Source organism: Mastigoproctus giganteus, chromosome 12, assembly GCF_048544385.1.
Source record: "Mastigoproctus giganteus isolate SK-2022 chromosome 12, ASM4854438v1, whole genome shotgun sequence".
NCBI lineage: Eukaryota > Metazoa > Arthropoda > Arachnida > Uropygi > Thelyphonidae > Mastigoproctus > Mastigoproctus giganteus.
In genome coordinates, this window is record NC_143586.1 from 45585514 (window position 1) to 45604093 (window position 18580).

Consider the following 18580-nt stretch of genomic DNA (forward strand, 5'->3'; position numbering starts at 1 on the left):
TAACGCCTGTTCCAGGGAAAATAATGGAATCACTGGTTAAAGAACTAATGCAGGACCATCTGGAGAGGCATGCAATTACCCTTGATTAGCGCGCTTTATGTCTCGCAAAAGTGCCGCACTAATCAAAACTTAATAACCTATGGAAAATAATGTAATTGGTTCCGCGACTTTTTAAATTTTTTCCCAACAAATTATAATTACAAAGCACAATAAAAATTAAACAAAATTAAAAGTTAAATAAAGGAAAATATTCTACTTAAAAAAAAAAAAAAAAAATATAGCAAGTGTAGTTTGATGTGTTCCTTCTTCCTCTTATCATACATCTGTTGATAAGGAATTAAAGCTTCTTCCACTTTTCGAGAGATTTGACTGCTGCGATCTACATCAGGGTCAGCATCTAAGCCTTGCTGCTTAAAAACTTCAACAGTGCCAAAAACCTCATCAAATTCCTTTCAAGTGACCTTTTTCTTGTGGGTAGGAGTTGCATCACCTTGACAATCATCGGCAGCTTCATACCCTCACTGGGTGTCTAAATTTAGAAGTCAGAGATCACTATTGCTCAGTTCTTCAGAATGGGATCCAATTAATTCTTGAACATTGGTGTTCCTTTCAAGGTCCTTTCCGATGCGAGTTATTTCTTCAACAACACCTTCCACTTCTTTTGGAAAGCCTTTAAATTCATTTGCACAGTGAGGAAGAAGATGCTTCCACATGGCTCTCATATTGCTTGATGTAAGTTCAAGCCATGACTGATGACTGTTTTCAATGGCATCTTTGATGTTATACTTTTTCTAGAATTCTATCAATGAAATTGCATTCTCTCCAGATGTTGCTTCAATTGCCTGTTTAAAAGTCCTTCTCAGGCAGTAAGCTTTAAAAGTTGCGATAGGCCCTTGATCCATCAGTTGCAACAAGGAAGTTATATTAGGTGGAAAATATATCACTTTGATATTTTTACACAAGGAATTAAGAGCAATGGAATGACCAGGAGCATTGTCCAAAATTAATAAAGCTTTAAAATCAAGACTATTTTTTCTGCAATAATTTTCAGCTGTTGAGCAAAAATAGCCTGTGAACCATTCTTCGAATAGAGCTTTAGTTATCCACGCTTTCTTGTTAAATCGCCAAATTATGGGGAGTGATCCTTGATTTGAGCCTTTAAGAGCGCTAGGATTCTGTGCTTTTAATTTTTAATCCCCCCCCTCCCTTAGATAAAAAAAAAAAAAAAAAACCCACCCTGCAGCACATACAAAACTAATACTACTAAGAAGGCACAAAAAAGTAACAACTACTAATACCCAACCAGCGAGTCACCAAGAATATTTTCCAAGAGAGAGAGAGAGAGAGAGAGAGAGAGAGAGAGAGAGAGAGAGAGAGAGAGAGAGAGAGAGAGAGAGAGAGAGAGAGAGAAGGAAGTCGCTTATAAGACAGTTGCATTAATTCTTGAAAACAGCATGTTATATTTATATTTTATCTAATTTTAATCCATATCATTTTGTTCAAGTAGTGGCATTTTATATTTATTAGTTATTTCATGACATTCAATCTGTAACTTTATGGCTGGTGAATCCACAAGGCAGATCACTGCTACAATGTCTACCTAACGTAGATATCAAGCTTTGCACAGCATCTCAGACTGATCTAATAATACAACAAAGTTTAACATAAAAACTGATTCCTACCTGAAAGGAGCACATCAGGGTTTCATCAACTGACATCATACCACCAGCATTGTCAAATTCTCCACAATAATTTGGTGCTGAGAAAAGGGTAACAAGTTGGCGTTTAGCAAAGAACTCATATCCATCTTCTACAACCTGTAAAAAGTTTCAAAATTATTTTACGTTTAAAATTTGAATTTTACTTTTTAATTATTTGCATACAATGTTTCATTTGACCTCTGTAGAACAATACAGATCCCTAAAATGTAAATAATCACTATATTTAATATGAAAATAATAAAGGAAAAATAAAAAGGAAAATATATATCCACTAGAAACATTCTAATCCAAAATGGACAATATTATTTTTCTTTATACAGACAAAACACCCACCAGTAGTAAAGACCATGTGCATATTTATTTACACTAAATTAAACAGCTAATAGTTTTATTCTGCAACACAAAGCATTTCTGGTTTTTTGTCAGTCTTGCCACTGTCTGGCAAGGCTTTCTCAAAAAGATAACCTGTCTTCAGTGCAGATACAGCAAAAGTGGTGTGCTTTTGGAGTTTGATATGTGGTCCTCCTCCATTGCAAGTTTGTCTCAGTTCAGCCATCTATTTCTATCCCACAGTTGCATTGTGTATATCAATAATTTCAGTGTTCATTTTTTTTGGCACATCTCCAGTCTTAATTTGAGTAGTTTTTCTAGGACTAACAGCAGCGGTGAAACTATAAATTCTCTCCCCCCCCCCAAATGATCTTTGAACAACCACATCAAACCAATGCCCAGGTTTACTGGGAAGTGTTAGGGGATGGCTGGTGTGGATCATTATAGTGCAGCGAATAGTAAATATTTTTAAATATTCACAGCTATAAGTTAATTTTAGAGAATTTTTATCATTAAATATATTTTTTTTGGCAAATCATCCTATTTTTAATTTTTTATAAAAATTTTTTTCACATTTTTATGTGTTTCCTCTTAGGGCCTGGGTTGTTGAGGTAAACAAAGATGACCAGTTTATTTTGCTTGCTGACAGTAATACTCTGTGCATAAGAATTAAATCCGACTACATACTTGATATAAAGCTACTATACATAATACCTACAGAAAAATACCGTAATGCTTTGTGACATGTTTTGTAACCATTTTGCATTGGCTGCTTAACAAACAAGGTTATTTTATTTTGTTTGCATTTCTCTCCACTGTGACAGAAGGTAATAATCTGGACTTGTTAGCAAAAAAGTTTGCTTTAACTTGAAGGTTCTGGTTGCTTGGGGTCACAACAATAGTACGCTGTTAGCAATACCTCGCATTCGCTGTTTCATCGGGCAACGGTACACTGAACTAGTCTGGTTAGACGTCTATAGCCATAATGTCAGTTGAATTATGGAAGAGTGGATTTGTCGTTGACAAATTTCTTTTTATCTCCGATACAATTAGAACCAGGGAATTAGTTCAAATCAGAATCAAGACTGTCTGACTGAGCATTTGATGAAACAGAATTGAAGGTACTGAGAACCTCAGGGGTAGATATCTTATTTCTCTGTGAAAAATTTCCATTAAAGGATGCAAAGCAACCAGCCCTGCATCTCTCTCCATTGTGGTGGAAGATAAAAACCCAGACTTGTTAGCAAGGATCTCCACGGACTAGATCTATTATTTCTATGTGAAAAATTTCCATGAAAGGATGCAAAGCTACCACATAATCAGCACAGGCAACCACCCACAGATTAAACATTTTACAGAAGTGTTACATATATGTTTCTCATACAAACTTAACTTGCTTGGACGTGCATACTCATTGCCAATTTTTTGGCCGATTCTTCTCTGATGGCCTCATAACTCAAGTTTATAATTTAACTTTCCAAAATGAATACTTTTTGTTACAAACTGCACTACAAGCTGAACTACAAATAAGCTTTATTCTATACATCATTTTCTGTTCATCTTACTTCATAAAATATATCCAGAAATAATCTATAAATGTCATAGTAAGTGGAATCATCACTTATTTCTTACTCGAATAGCAAATAGTAACATAAATTAGTGAAGTTGATACAATATCTAACCTGATGGGCTCGACATATGAGATCCAAATCATGACGGTTCAAGAACTTGCTAACAACATCGGCTCCAAATGTAAAAGATACACCACGATCATTTTCTCCCCAACCTTGGACATCTTTATCTGGATCTGACCACAATAAGTCACATAGCAGACCTAAAAAGCACAACCAGTTGTGTGAAAATATAATGGGTTATTTTTCTATAAAATACATTTTAATTAAGGTGTAAAGCCACAGGCATAAATAAGATAAAGAACAGGCATACCTGTATCAGGTACATCTGTTGGTCTCATAATTCGCCTTATTTGTTCCATAGACTGAAGATCAGGTGACAACCCTGTAAAATATTTATATTACTAATTATTTAAACAATTGGTAAGATTAAAAAAAAATTTCACATTAATTTCATTATTAGTTTAATTTTAAAATTAATTTTAAATATATATTAGAAGGATATGTAAAAATATAGTGAATAATAATTAAGCACTATGCTTAATTTTTTCTGAAGTTAATGGTAATCAAAAATATTCAAACTGGTTTGAATATCTTTGTCAAATGCTTTCAAATGAAATTTTATTTTACAGTAATGTCGGAAGTGCAATCAATAAGATGAGCAGGTTTGCACTGCTGGTTATGGGAGGTCCAACACTGATATTAAAGGAGACAATGAATTTTTATTATTGTACAGGGTGTGGCAGTTCCCAAGACTAGTATTATTTTACATGTTCAATGAGTTTGAAAATAAATGGAAGTGGTATGTTGTAGTTCAAACTTCCTCTAACACAGTGGCGTAGAGATTGTCCAGTAGGTTGTTTGTAGGTGATTTTTTTTGATTTGGTAGTTGTTGGCGCATCGGCTTCTGTGGCCATATTGCACCTCCCAAGGTTTTAGCAGTACTTTGATCCAAGCCCGAGGCGGGAATCGAACCCGCGACCTTTGGGTTGCCGGGTAGGTACTTGACCCACTCGGCTAGCCCGGTCGGCGTTGTTGTTGTTTGTAGGTAAAAAACAGTTTCGTTAGTAGTTTCATGATTTTGCAATGGAGCAATGAATGAATATCAAATTTTGCTTTAAACTGGGAAAAACTGCAACAGAAATGTATGTTAAAAACTATTTATGATTATGAAACATTAAGCAGTACCAGTGTGTTTGAATGGGATAAGTGGGCAGAGTTCCAAAAGTTCAGGAAATTGTAGAAAGAGAATGTCATTTGAACCTCAGAATGATGAGACAATTCGTTAAATTCTGCATGAAGATTTAGGGAAAAGGAAGGTCTTCAAAATTTTTGCCACACTGATCATGAATGAGTAGAAGCAACGAACAGTGTCATCATGCAAAGATTTCGTTCGCTCTTGTCAAGACTATCGTAATTTCCACGTCTGTATTGTCACTGGAGATATTTCAGTATAATCCAGAGATGAAGTGTCAGAGCATGCAGTGGACTTCAGAATCATCACCAAGGACCACAAAGTTTCATTTACAGAAGTCCAGGATCAAGACTATGCCGATCATGTTTTTTGACAAACAGGATGTGATTCATGAGGTACTTGAAGGGGAGAGAATCGATGTTGCATTCTATGTAAAGGTACTTCAAAGACCACTGAAATGCATTTCACAGGTGAGCCTGCTATTTTGAGCGAAAGGCAGTTCTTGTTGTACAACAACGCCCTCCACCCATTCAATGTTTGTTGTGAAGACATTTCTGATGAAACATGACATTGAATAGCTCAACCATCCACCCTACTCTCCCAATCTAGCATCATGCACTTCTTCCTCATTCTCAAGGTGAAAATTGTCCCCAAAGGAAAATATTACTGGATCCTGAGGACATGGACAAAAGTGTAACTGCCAAACTGAACATCATCTCTTTGGATGCCTTCACTGGCTATTTTCAGAAACTTTTAGAATGGCATAATAAGTGCATTCAATCAGGCGGTGAATAATTTAAATAAAAATAAAACCATTTTGGAGCCCCTTCAACTTTGTGCTCTTTTTATTACAGCAGTCAGGGAACTTCATTGCACTGCCCCTCATGTATAATGTGTTAGGAAAGATGTACAAAATAAAAAGGATGGGAGAGGATTGTGCTTAAAAGCAAAAAGTATTCTGGAATGCAAAGGCATTTCAGATTCAAAATTTTATGCATGCTATCACAGAATCCATGTAGAGTCAGAATGATCGTGTTTGTTTGTTATTTGGTTTTTAGGAGCATTAGCAACTAAGGCCATATTGCTCCGGGGATATGCAGTGGTCATTCCCTGACCTTTCCCCATTCCTCCATATTTGGTGGTCACGGGCTTGAACCCTGGTTTAATCAAGAAGCGTGTGCTACGCACTGCTGCTCCTGCCCACCTGGCTAAAGAGGCGCCAGTCAGAATGAGAGTGGAGGTATAAAATAGAATGGAAGAATAGCATTAGCAGAAGCATATTGTGCAAGAAAGAAAGCTTATATAGTATCAGCCAAAAAAAAAAAAAAAAAAAAAAAACACTCCCCATTTCCATCCATTAACTCCAAATGTTTGTCTACTTCTACCTTGAATTTATTTAAGCTGTCAACTTCTATGACAGATGGAAGTTCATCCCAGCAATCAACCACCTGCTGGCTAAAGGCAAATTTCCACACATCTATTCTACAACTGTCCTTTCTCAATTTGAATTTATGCCACCTCATGTGTATAGTCTGAGCAAGAGGAAGAGTCCCATCAGCATTGAGCTTGCTCAAACCATTCAAGGCCTTATACACCTTGATCAGGTCACCTCGCAGGTGCCTAGTCTCCAGATGCTGCAACTTGCAGAACTTAAGCCTTTCTCCGTAAGTGCACCCCTTTGTTCCTCTCACCAATCTTGTTGCCCTTCTCTATACTCATTCTAGCAACTCTACATCCTTCCTAAAATGAGGCCTCCAGACCCGTATATTCGCCCCCATTGAAAATCCTGATTTATATCAACATCTAGACAAATTTTATTTAAAACTTAATCAATGGCATGAGAAATTTCTAAAAATTTAACTTTCTTTCTTTACTTTAGCCTACAAATGTATATACAGACAAAATTAAAAAATTCAATACTGACTGAACTATCTAATCTTCCAGTCTTAATTATGAAATCATTTACACACTTACCACCATGGCAACAGAATATTTTTTCATCTATAATGGCAGCTATTGGTAGGCAGTTAAAACAATCTGTGAATGTTTTCCATAGTTTAATGTTATAGCGTCTTTTACCTATTAAAAAAAAAATAATAATTAATTAATCTGGCAATGACAGCAGGAAATCTGTTAACCACTTAACTAAAATATATTTTATATATTTTGTGATTAAATTCTAATATCACTAAAACAGATCAAGTACACCAATTCATATAAACTTAATTCAACAATTAAGTTTACTGAACTTTAAAGTAAAATAAATTGAACCTAAGCAAGGACTTGAACTGGAACAACCAAGTGATAGCCAACATAAGCTTGTAAAAATAGGATCACTAACAGTGGTCGTGTTAGGTTTACTTAGTGATATTTCTTACTCTTGTTTATGTCTTTCGTGAAAATTAAACATACAAACAAAAAACCTTTACACTTACAATTTTATGAGATTCTTATATTTCACAAAATTTACTGTACATTTTATTTACCTAATTGTTATTTTACATTGAACTTTATAAGTAGCCATATAGTTCTAGATACGCTGGTTATTTTTATTTTTAATTTAGATAAGAGTTTTTATAGATTACTACTTAATATACGTAAAACCGTTGTTTCGTTTGAACCCTGCAGCCATTGTTTTTGTATAGAGTAGTAGGGAATTCAAATTTTTAATTGTGGTAACTAGATAGCTCTAACGTAAAATTATATAGCATAATTTGCATCCCTGCGTTTAGTATTCTATTAGATAGTGTAGTATTCACAAATGGTTAATTAAATTTATTGATCTTATTAATTTAAAATATCACGCCCCAGACTAGAGCAAAAAAGCAATGAGAACAAAGTGGCAGGTGTGCTGTGACTCGGGGGGCGATTCTCCATCGCAGCCTAAAAAAATGCGCAACTTGTGAAATGTTTGCCAAACTCTCTGGTACGGACCATGATCTAGCCAAAGAGGATGTCTTTGTGTGTGCCAGGTAGTAGTAGTGTGGCATGTGATGCAAGAAAGCAAGTGTACGAGCTTATGCAACATCAGCCAACAAAAAAAAAAAAAAAAAAAAACACACCATTCCCTCCAAATGCATGTCCAGTTCCTCCTTAAATTTATTTAACCTATCAACTTCCACAACGACAGATGGAAGTTTGTTCCAGCAATTAACCACCCGCTGGCTAAAGGCAAATTTCCGCACATCTATTCTACATCTGTCCTTTCGTAGGTTCGTAATCTGAACAAGTGGAAGGATCCCATCAGAATTCAGCGTGCTCAACCCATTCAAGGCCTTATACACCTCAATCAGATCACCGCGCAGGTGCCTAGTCTCCAGCCACTGCAATTTGCAGAACTTAAGCCTCTCTTGGTAAGAGGATCCCTTCATTCCCCTCACCAATCTTGTTGCCCTTCTCTGTACACGCTCAAGCAAATCTACATCCTTCCTAAAATGAGGCCTCCAGACCTGTACGCAATACTCAAGGCGTGGCCTGACCATTGCCTTATACAAAGGGACAATCACCTTTTCCCTGCTAGCAAAATTCCTATATATCATTGACAAAACCCCATGACCTGCCCTGGCAGCCTGTCTGTATTGCTCAGAAAACTTCATATCTCACTGCACAATTGCTCCCAGGTCTTTTTCATTTTCTACCACCTTAAGTGTAGTACCACACACTCTTGGTATGTTTCTCTGGGGTTACTTCTACCCATATGCAGTACTTTGCATTTGTCAAGGTTAAACTTCAGTTGCCACTTCCTAGCCCATCTGCCCAAATTACCTAGATCCTGTTGCAGTAGCACACTACCATTACTGTCATTAACAACCCTGCTAACCTTTGTATCATCTGCAAACTTCGACATTAAGCCTGATATACGTTCATCAATATCATTGATAAATATACAAAACAACAGTTGACCCAACACTGAACCCTGTGGGACTCCACTAATAACATTACTCCACGAAGAGCAGCACCCATTGATTACCACGCTCTGTCTTCTCCCACTTAACCATCCTTTTATCCATTGTAGCAACTTACCCTTAATACCATTCTGCTCCAATTCGTACAATAGTCTTCCATGCGCAACAGTGTCAAAAGCTTTCCTGAAATCCAAATATATGATATCAAAATTATATTTTGCATCCAGTTCCTTTGCATCCACAGTATAATAACCAATCAGATTTGTCAGACAAGACTTTCCCTTAACAAACCCATGCTGTGTCTGAATTATTGCTGAAGTCTTGTCTAGATGATCCTGCAATGCATCTTTAACCAGTGACTCCATTATTTTACCCGGAACAGAAGTTAAACTAACTGGTCTGTAATTACTCGTGTCACTGTTCGATCTCCCTTTGTTAATTGGGGATACATTTGCACATCTCCAGTCCATGGGAACCTCCACTGAGTCCAAGGATGCTCTCATAATTATGGCTAAGGGTTTGCTTAGTTGCTTTGTCGCCTCCTTTAATATAACTGGATAGATCCCATTAACCCCAGGTGCTTTTCTTATGCTATTTATTTAACTTATTTAACTTCAACAATTTCTCCTCCACTTTGCTCTCAGTTATTACAAAATCATTAAGTATCCTGCTACAATTTGATAACCTTCTGCCATTTATAAACCTTAATAATTCCTCATTTGTGAATGTAGATGCAAAATACTAATTCAGTTTGTTTGCTATCTGAGCAGGATCATCAACAGTCGAACCATTGATGTCAAGTGGACCAATCAGATTCATCCCCTTCCTTTAAGAGTTTATATAAGTAAAGAAATCCTTGCTGTTTTTCTTAGCATCCTTTGCCAAGGATTTCTCGTAATCTGCCTTCGCCTGCCTAACCTCCTTTGTGACCTGATTACAGACAAGTTTATATCTGCCATAGGCTTCTGAGTCGCTTGATAATTTATATGCATTTTTCTTCTTTGTTACGAGTCTCATTAGTTCATTAGATAACCATTTAGGCCTAAACCTTGAATAATATTTCTTAATAGGTATGAAACTTTTAGTATCATCCACAATTAATTCCTTGAATGCTTCCCACTTAGAATTTACTGTTGGTAACATCGTTAGTTGATCCCACTGTACAGAATTTAAAAACTTTCTGAGACCCCTGTACTCACCTTTATGGAAGCAAAAACCCTTTCCTTTACCCCTGATGGTAATTAAATCTTTAAGTAAATCCCACATCAGTACACTGGCACCTAGTGGTTCCTTTATCTGCAAATTCTTAATACACAAATGATCACCGCTGATAACCAGATCAAGAGTATTACTCTCTCTGGTTGCCTCTCGAACATGTTGCTGCAGAAAACAATCATCCAATAAATCCACAAAAGTCTGACTAGTGTGTGAGTGACCAACCAACCCACAAGTTCCAGTCAATATCTGGGAAGTTAAAATCCTCCATTGTAAGACATTCTGATTTACTAGCCCACTCTATTTCTCTGTACATTGTACTCATTCGAGTCATTAGGCCTATAAACACACCCCTTCTCTTATTCTTGCTTTAAATTATGTTGCAGTGCTTATGTCACACCAAACTGACTCAACAGTGCACTGTTCGTCTATATCAACTGGGTGCACTTCTTTTGATTTTATGTTTTTCTTAATTAACAGCAAAACACCTCCTCCCTTTTTATCCTTTCTGTACACATTGTACTCCCCAAATTCCAGTTCTGCATTCCTTTTATCTGTGGGACACCACGTCTCTGCTATCCCTACAATATCTGCCTTTGATGTCTTGACCAACACTTCAAATTCATTTACTATACTTCTAGCATTGGTATACATGCAAGCATACATGCTCCTATTCCTATTCACCCTAACACATCCCATATACCCACCTATTTCACGATGACTGCCATCCGTCCCTGAAACCCCCAATACCCATCGCTCCAGGCCGCTGCTTATTCTAATAGACGTAGTGCAAGAATCACCTTCACCTCTGCCTGCGGCTACTGTTAAACTATTAGTCCTTGTATCCCCCCAAGCTAGCAGTTTTCCGACCCACCTAACACTGCCTCAATAGCATCAGCAAATATTCTTGCACCCTTTCTATTTAAGTGTATCCCATCCCTGTAGAAGCAGTCTCCCCTGTTAACAAGTAAAGACCAGGCTGAAAAAAATTCTATCCCTTGAGCCTTGCACAATCTTTCCAGGGCCGAATTGCAGACACTTTCAAATTCAACCCTAATTTCCCGGCATTTTTTCAACAGTGACCTGTACTTGTTAAGTAATTCTGCCGGTCTCCTACTCTTAATATCATTAGTGCCAACGTGTACAACTATATCACCTTTTGTGCCCTTATAAGATGATATCCGCTCTACAACGTCGTCAAATTTTGCCCCTAGCAGACATACCCTGGTCCTGTTCCACCTATCCTTTTTTGAAAGCATGTTCCCCGTTTCCCTGACAACAGTCACCAACAACTACTAGTTCCTGTGGGACCAGCGCATTCTGCCTTGGGGGTTGCCGCTGTGTTGCATGATGACCAAGTGCAAGCTCTGGCGTTGATGTGGGCAGCTGAGAGCTTGATGGGCCCCTCAATTTAGACAACAGTGGACCCAACACCGAATCCTGTGGGACTGCACTAATAACATTAGTCAACGAAGAGCAGCACCCATTGATTACCACCCTGCAGAGAATGTCTAGAAATTAGGCATCAGCTTAGCGTTCTGATGGGCATCTATGAGAGCCCATCAGAATGCTAATGCCCTTGAAGAATTAATATGAGGGGCCCCGTCAAGCTCTCAGCTGCCCAACTCAACGGCAGAGCTCACTCCTGGGCATCAGGCAACACAGCAGCAACCTCCAAGGCAGAATGTGCTGGTCGCACAGGAGTTAGTTATCATCAGTGACTCTACTGTCAGGGAGACGGGGAATATATTGTGTAAAAAGGATAGATGGAATATGACCAGGGTATGTCTGCCAGGTGCAAAGGTTAATGACGTTGTAAAGCATATATCATCTTTTAAGGGCACAAAGGGTGATATCGTTGTACAAGTTGGCACCAATGACATTAAGAGTAGGAGATCTGCAGATTTACTTAACAAGTACAGGTCAATGTTGCAAAAAAGTTGTGAATTAGGGTTAAATTTGAAAGTGTCTGCAATTCTGCCCAGACACGATAGGAGAGAGTACATGATGAGAGTCTCGTCAATCAATTCGGCCCTGGAGGAAATGTGCAAGGCTCAAGGGGTAAAATTTTTTTCATCCTGGTCTGTGCTTGTTAACAGGAGAGACTGCTTCTACATGGATGGGATACACTTAAATAGAAAAGGTGCAAGAATATTTGCTGATGCTATCAAGGCAGTGTTAGGTGGGTCGGAAAACTGCTAGCTTGGGTGGGGGATTCACAGACTAAAAGGTTAAAAGTAGCTGCAGGCAGAGGTGAAGGTGATTCTTGCACTACTTCTATTAGAATAAACAGTGGTATGGAGCGAGGGGTGTTGGGGGTTTCGGGGATAAGCACTGCAAAAGCAAAAATAAGAGTAGGAGTGTGTTATAGGCCTAATGACTTGAATGGGTACAATGAACAATTGTACAGAGAAATAGAGTGGGTAAGTAAATCAGAATGTCTTATAATGGGGGATTTTAACTTCCCAGATATAGACTGGAACTTATGGGTTGGTCACTCACACACCAGTCAGACTTTTGTGGATTTATTGGATGATTGTTTTCTGCATGCAGCAACATGTTCGAGAGGCAACAACCAGAGAGGGTAATATTCTTGATCTGGTTATCAGCAGTGATCATTTGTGTATTAAGAATTTGCAGATAGAAGAACCATTAGGTGGCAGTGATCACAGTGTACTGATGTGGGATTTACTTAAAGATATAATTACCAACAGGGGTAAAGGAAGGAGTTTTTGCTTCCGTAAAGGTGACTATAGTGTTCTTAGACAGTTTTTAAATTCTGTACAGTGGGACTAACTGATGATGTTACCAACAGCAAATTCTAAGGGGGAAGCATTCAAGGAATTAATAGTGGAAGCTACTAAATGTTTCCTACCTATTAAGAAATGTTGTTCAAGATTTAGGCCTAAATGGTTGTCAAATGAACTAATAAGGCTTGTGGCAGAGAAGAAAAATGCATAGGATGCATATAAATTATCAGGCGACACAGAAGCCTATGATATATGTAAGCTAGTCTGTAATCAAGTCACAAAGGAGGTTAGGCAGGCGAAGGTATTTGGCAAAGGATGCTAAGAAAAACAGCAAGGATTTCTTTACTTATATAAACTCTAAAAGGAAGGGGATGAATCTGATTGGTTCACTTGATATCGATGGTTTGACTGTTGATGATCCTGCTCAGATAGCAAACAAACCGAATGAGTATTTTGCATCTACATTCACACATGAGGAGTTATTAAGGTTTGAAAATGGCACAAGGTTATCATATTGTAACAGGGTGCTTAGTGATCTTGTAATAACTGAGAAATGGAGGAGAAATTATTGAAGTTTAAACATAAGAAAGGCACCTGGGGTGGATGGGATCTATCCAGTTATATTAGAGGCGGCGGCAAAGGAAGTTTTTTTTTTTTTTTTGTAGCATTAGCAACTAAGGCCATATTGCTCCGGGATATGCGGTGGTCATTTCCTGACCTTTCTGCATCCTCCATATTTGGTGGGCACGGTGCAAAGGAAGTAAGCAAACCCTTAGCCATAATTATGAAAGCATCCTTGGACTCAGGGGAGGTCCCCACAAAATTTGCCTTTAGTCAGCGGGTGGTTAATTGCCGGAACAAGCTTCTATCTGTCGCTGTGGAAGTTGATAGGTTAAATAAATTTAAGAAGAAACTGGACAAATATTTAGAGGGGATTGTTTTGTAATTTTTTTTTTTTGGCTGATGCTGCATAAGCTCATACGCTTTCTTTCTTGCATCACGTCATCACCACTACTACTACTACTACTACTACAACAAAAAAAGCTCATAGTACGATAGGGCACAAACCACACACACACACACACACACATTCAAGCATGTTAAATAAGTTAGTTTGACAATTAAACCTGTCAAAAAATTTGTGATCAAGCCAATGGGTATTCCAGTTGCTGATGTTCAAATTTCTGTTGAATTAGCTCTTCTTTATATTGCATCGTTAACCCTCTCAGGAATATGCATACATATATACATACAGCAATACCATGCTTAGCACAGCTTCAAACAACATAGATTTCACTATAACACAGTTTTCAATTAAGTTTAAGTCGAAAATTTACTGTACATATTAAAACTCATTCAATACCCTAGACATGTACTCTACATATATGCTACGTTGCCGTAGCCTAGTTACGGGTACATATATGCTGCAGTGCCAACTCAATTGTCTCACACACACATGTGCCAATAGCTCCCTGAGGCAGTCAGCGGCAATGTGCAACAGTGTTCAGTATTCTTAATTCCATTCTGACGTGATAGCTTTTCAAACTTTTCATTTTGAAAATTTATTTTTTACTCCTTGAAATACGATTGAAAACATATGTGTATCTTGGCTAGAAATCGCTGCCAATAACAACATGCATTCTGTTTTGGCAGCGTGTTTTGACCCATTTGGCAAATGATTTCAACTGGTTTTGAATCGCAAGTTCAGACAATTGCCAAAGACATTGTGAAGATCGGAAAAGACTTGGGTGGGATTCGAAACTTTGGACACTGCCAATGTACGTGACTGCAGTGACTTACATGCAAATGACCTTGGACATTTTGGACTTGGCTCCAACAACAGTATGATTGAACCTTCTAAAGAAAAATATTAAAAGTAAGCACACATGAGGAATTCTTTAGGGAAAGGTATGCCATAAGTTTATCAAACTCTAACAGGGAACTAAACAATTTTGCAAAATTGAAAGGAAAGGAAAGTAGAAGAGAAATTGTTGAAGTTAAATATAAGAAAGGCACCAGGGGTGGATGGGATCTATCCAATTATATTAAAGGAGACAGTGATGAAAGTAAGCAAGCCTTCAGCCATAATTATGAGCATTCTTGGATCGAGGAAAGGTCCTTGCAGACTGCAGTCATGTGAATGTATCTCCAATTCACAAAGGGTTTGTTTGTTATTTGGTTTTTAGGAGCATTAGCAACTAAGGCCATATTGTTCCGGGGATATGCGGTGATCATTCCCTGACCTTTCTGCATCCTCCGTATTTGGTGGTCATGGGCTCGAACCCCAGTCTAATCAAGAAGAGTGTGCTATGCACTGCCGCTCCTGCCCACCTGGCTATGGAGGCACAATTCACAACAGGGGATTAAAAGGGTGACAAGAGTAATTACAGAACCACCTAGACAAGACTGCAGTTATACTTCAGGCACAGCATGGGTTTGTTAAGGGGGAATCTAATTGGATACCACAATGAAGTCACAAAGGAGCCGGATCCAAAAAATAATTTTCACACCATATATTCAAATTTCAGGAAAGCTTTTGATATTGTTGCACATAAAAGACTACTGTACAAATTGGAGTTGTGTGGCATTAAGATCAAGTTGATGCTATGGACTATGTATATATCAAGTAATAGCATCATTAATACACAGCCATTTCTGAATAAACAGAATATGAGATATAACTTAAAACAATGCCGCCTTATAAATATTCTGTTTATTCAGAAATGGCTGTGTATTAATGATGCTATTGCACTTGATATATACATAGTCTAAATTTGCTCGCAGCTTGAGGCTTTAGCCCTAAATGCTGTTGTTGTTGTTTGGTTTTTAGGAGCATTAGCAACTAAGGCCATATTGCTCCGGGGATATGCGGTGGTCATTCCCTGACCTTTCCGCATCTTCCGTATTTGGTGGTCACAGGCTCGAACCCCGGTCTAATCAAGAAGCGTGTGCTACGCACTGCTGCTCCTGCCCACCTGGCTACGGAGGCGCCACCCTAAATGCATTTTAGTTGATGATGTGGATAAAGGGATGGGTGAATGAGAGAAGACAGAGTGGTAATCTATGGATACTGCTCTTCGTGGACTGATGTTATCAGTGGAGTTCCCCAAGGTTCGATGGTGGGCCGGGTGTTTTCTTTCTTTATTAATGATATTGATGAAGATATATCAGGATGATCAATGCTAGTAATGATGGTATGCTACTAGATGGAGATCTAGAAATTAGGCAGTTAGGCTGAGAAATGGCAATCGAGGTTTAACACTGACAAATGCAAAGTACTACATATGGGTAGCAGTAATCCCAGATTAATGTACCAACTGTGTAGTACTACAGGGTAATGGAAAATAAAAAAAGACCTGGGGGGCAGGGATATTAGGCAATCATATGAAGTTCTCAGAGCAGTGCAGACAGGCTGCCAGGACTGTTGAAGAGGTTTTGTCAATGACATACAGGAATTTTGCTAGCAGTGATAAGGAGGTGACTATCCCCTCATACAAGGCAACAGTTAGATCACAACTTGAATAATGCATACAGCTCTGAAGGCCTCATTTTAGGACAGATGTAGATTTGCTGGAATGGGCACAGAGAAGAGGCAATGACACTGGTGCAGGGAACAAAAGGGTGGTCTTACCAAGTGTTCAGTTCTGCAAATTGCAGCATGTGGAGACTACACACGAGGTGGAATAAATTCAAACCGAGAAGAATAGTTACAGGATAGATGTGCAGAAGTTTGCCTTCAGGGTAGTTGAGTTTTGGAACAAACTTCTATCTGTTGTTGTGAAGTGGGTAGTTTCAATAAAATAAAATGAAGAACTAGAAAAAATTATTGGAGGGGATGGCCAGGTGATGTAGGAAGGTTTTTTTTTTTATTGATGCCGCATAAGCTAGCCTTCTCGTATCATTTTCCATCAACACTAATACTAAAATACAAAGGAAAATGGATTACCGAAATAAGAGCACTTTTATGAAGATTTAGTATATTTATCAAATCCAGTAAACTTTTGCTAAATTACACAGTACATATTTTAGTATTTTCTAATAACCATTACTTTGTATCTGTTTGCAAATGGTACTATTAAAACAATCAGATTGGTTGGCAATGAAAATGCATTTTTCCCAAGTGATATTTTCAAATTCTGTAGTTGCTTATTAATTACTGGTATTAGGGTTAAACTACATGCCACTTTGCATTGTTAAGTTAAAATATTAATTTGGCAAAAGACAACAAAACAGGTTTACTACCCTAGCTATATTCTAACAGATGTAACGATAATGATTTCAGTGATATATTCACATCACAAGTATTGAAGTTTATGTGATTTGCCAGAAAGCAACTGATTTCTAGTGGACTAAAGTGGATTTCTGATTTTACTAAATACAATAAATTATACTACTATGCACTGAAACAATTACAGTAAATACTGCTTATTGTGATCACTTTGGGGCTCAGCTAAACTGATAACAATAACCAAAGAAACAAGAATGCAATTGCTCTGCATTGTTTATTGACAGAGAGTGGAAATGCATACATAAAAAGGTTGCTCTTTTTATGTACACATTTCTGCAGTGGAAGAGGACGAAAGAAAACATTAAAATCAAGCAATATAAAAAAACTTAAAATTTGCCTGTCCACCATTTCTTTAGGAAAGTCATCATTAAAAATGAAACTGTCAATGTTTCTGGAAATCATATAAGCTATTAATAAAATAAAGAAAAAATATTAAAATCAAGGATTAGAAAAGGGTTTTACTGCTCTACTGTAATACAGTCAGATGGTAACGATAATGGTAGTTTCTTTCATGTAGTAATGACACTAATAACGAACTATATGAAGCAGTAACTAGCCATGCAATGTGTTGCAGTTCAAGAACAAATTGGGATGTTACATAGTCACTTCCACCACTGCACATGCATAAACAGCGATAAGGCAAAAAATTATACAAAAACTGAAGCACTGACAATTACGATGAATGATGTTCTTTCCATGTATTAGTTTAAGTCTGATTGGGCCGCCATAAAAGTGATAGTATTACACAAATAATGTCATCTGTGATCACAATAAGCAGTGTGTACTATATATCCAAAAGCCATATTCATTTATCTATTCACTTTTAGATGTGACATCAAAAACAAGTTTAGAATTTTGAAAATAAAAATAAAGCTCTTACACTCATCATAAAATCCATAAATTCTGTTGATACTGGCACACTCATGGTTTCCCCTCAAGAGAAAGAAATTTTCTGGGTATTTGATTTTGTAAGCTAAAAGCAGACAGATGGTTTCCAAAGACTGCTTGCCCCGATCAACATAATCACCAAGGAAAAGATAGTTGGCTTCTGGTGGAAAACCTCCATATTCAAACAGACGTAACAGGTCAGTATACTGTCCATGTATATCACCTACAAATTCAAAGTTCTATAATTAGAATGATATTTTATTATTAGCAATTTTTATAAATATACATAATTTTATTACCACGTATGTGCACGTGCATGCACCTAAATAAAAATTTATTTCTGTTTATTCTCCAGACAGCTGAGGCCAGAAGAGTTTACACATTCAAATATAATTACATATATATTTAAGGGCTGGTATATTTTTGGTGCTACAGTTCACAATGGGCCATGCATATTTTTGTGGCAGCATACAGGCTTGAATTAGTGCCTTCCTTACTTGCAAGCACACACTAACCACCAGATGATGGCTGGCTCCTAAATACCACAAACCTGCCAGTTTTGTATATTATAGTATACAAAACTGGAGTGATAGGCAATATCAGCATGGCTACATTCAGACAATGCAATATAAAAGTAAACCCACAGACTACTGTCAC

The 18580-nt window shown here is 37.6% G+C and overlaps 1 protein-coding gene across 1 annotated transcript in view; it reads right to left on the reverse strand.

The window, feature by feature from the left end:
* Window positions 1-18580, reverse strand: part of LOC150077006 (serine/threonine-protein phosphatase PP1-beta catalytic subunit) — an 88516-nt gene that overhangs the window by 11266 nt on the left and 58670 nt on the right. The window contains exons 3-7 of the mRNA XM_090386687.1: window positions 17916-18146; window positions 6852-6956; window positions 3996-4067; window positions 3734-3885; window positions 1683-1817 (exon numbers count right to left, since the gene is read on the reverse strand). Coding sequence (XP_090242813.1) covers window positions 1683-1817; window positions 3734-3885; window positions 3996-4067; window positions 6852-6956; window positions 17916-18146 — 695 coding nt within the window. The remainder of the gene's footprint in view (window positions 1-1682; window positions 1818-3733; window positions 3886-3995; window positions 4068-6851; window positions 6957-17915; window positions 18147-18580) is intronic.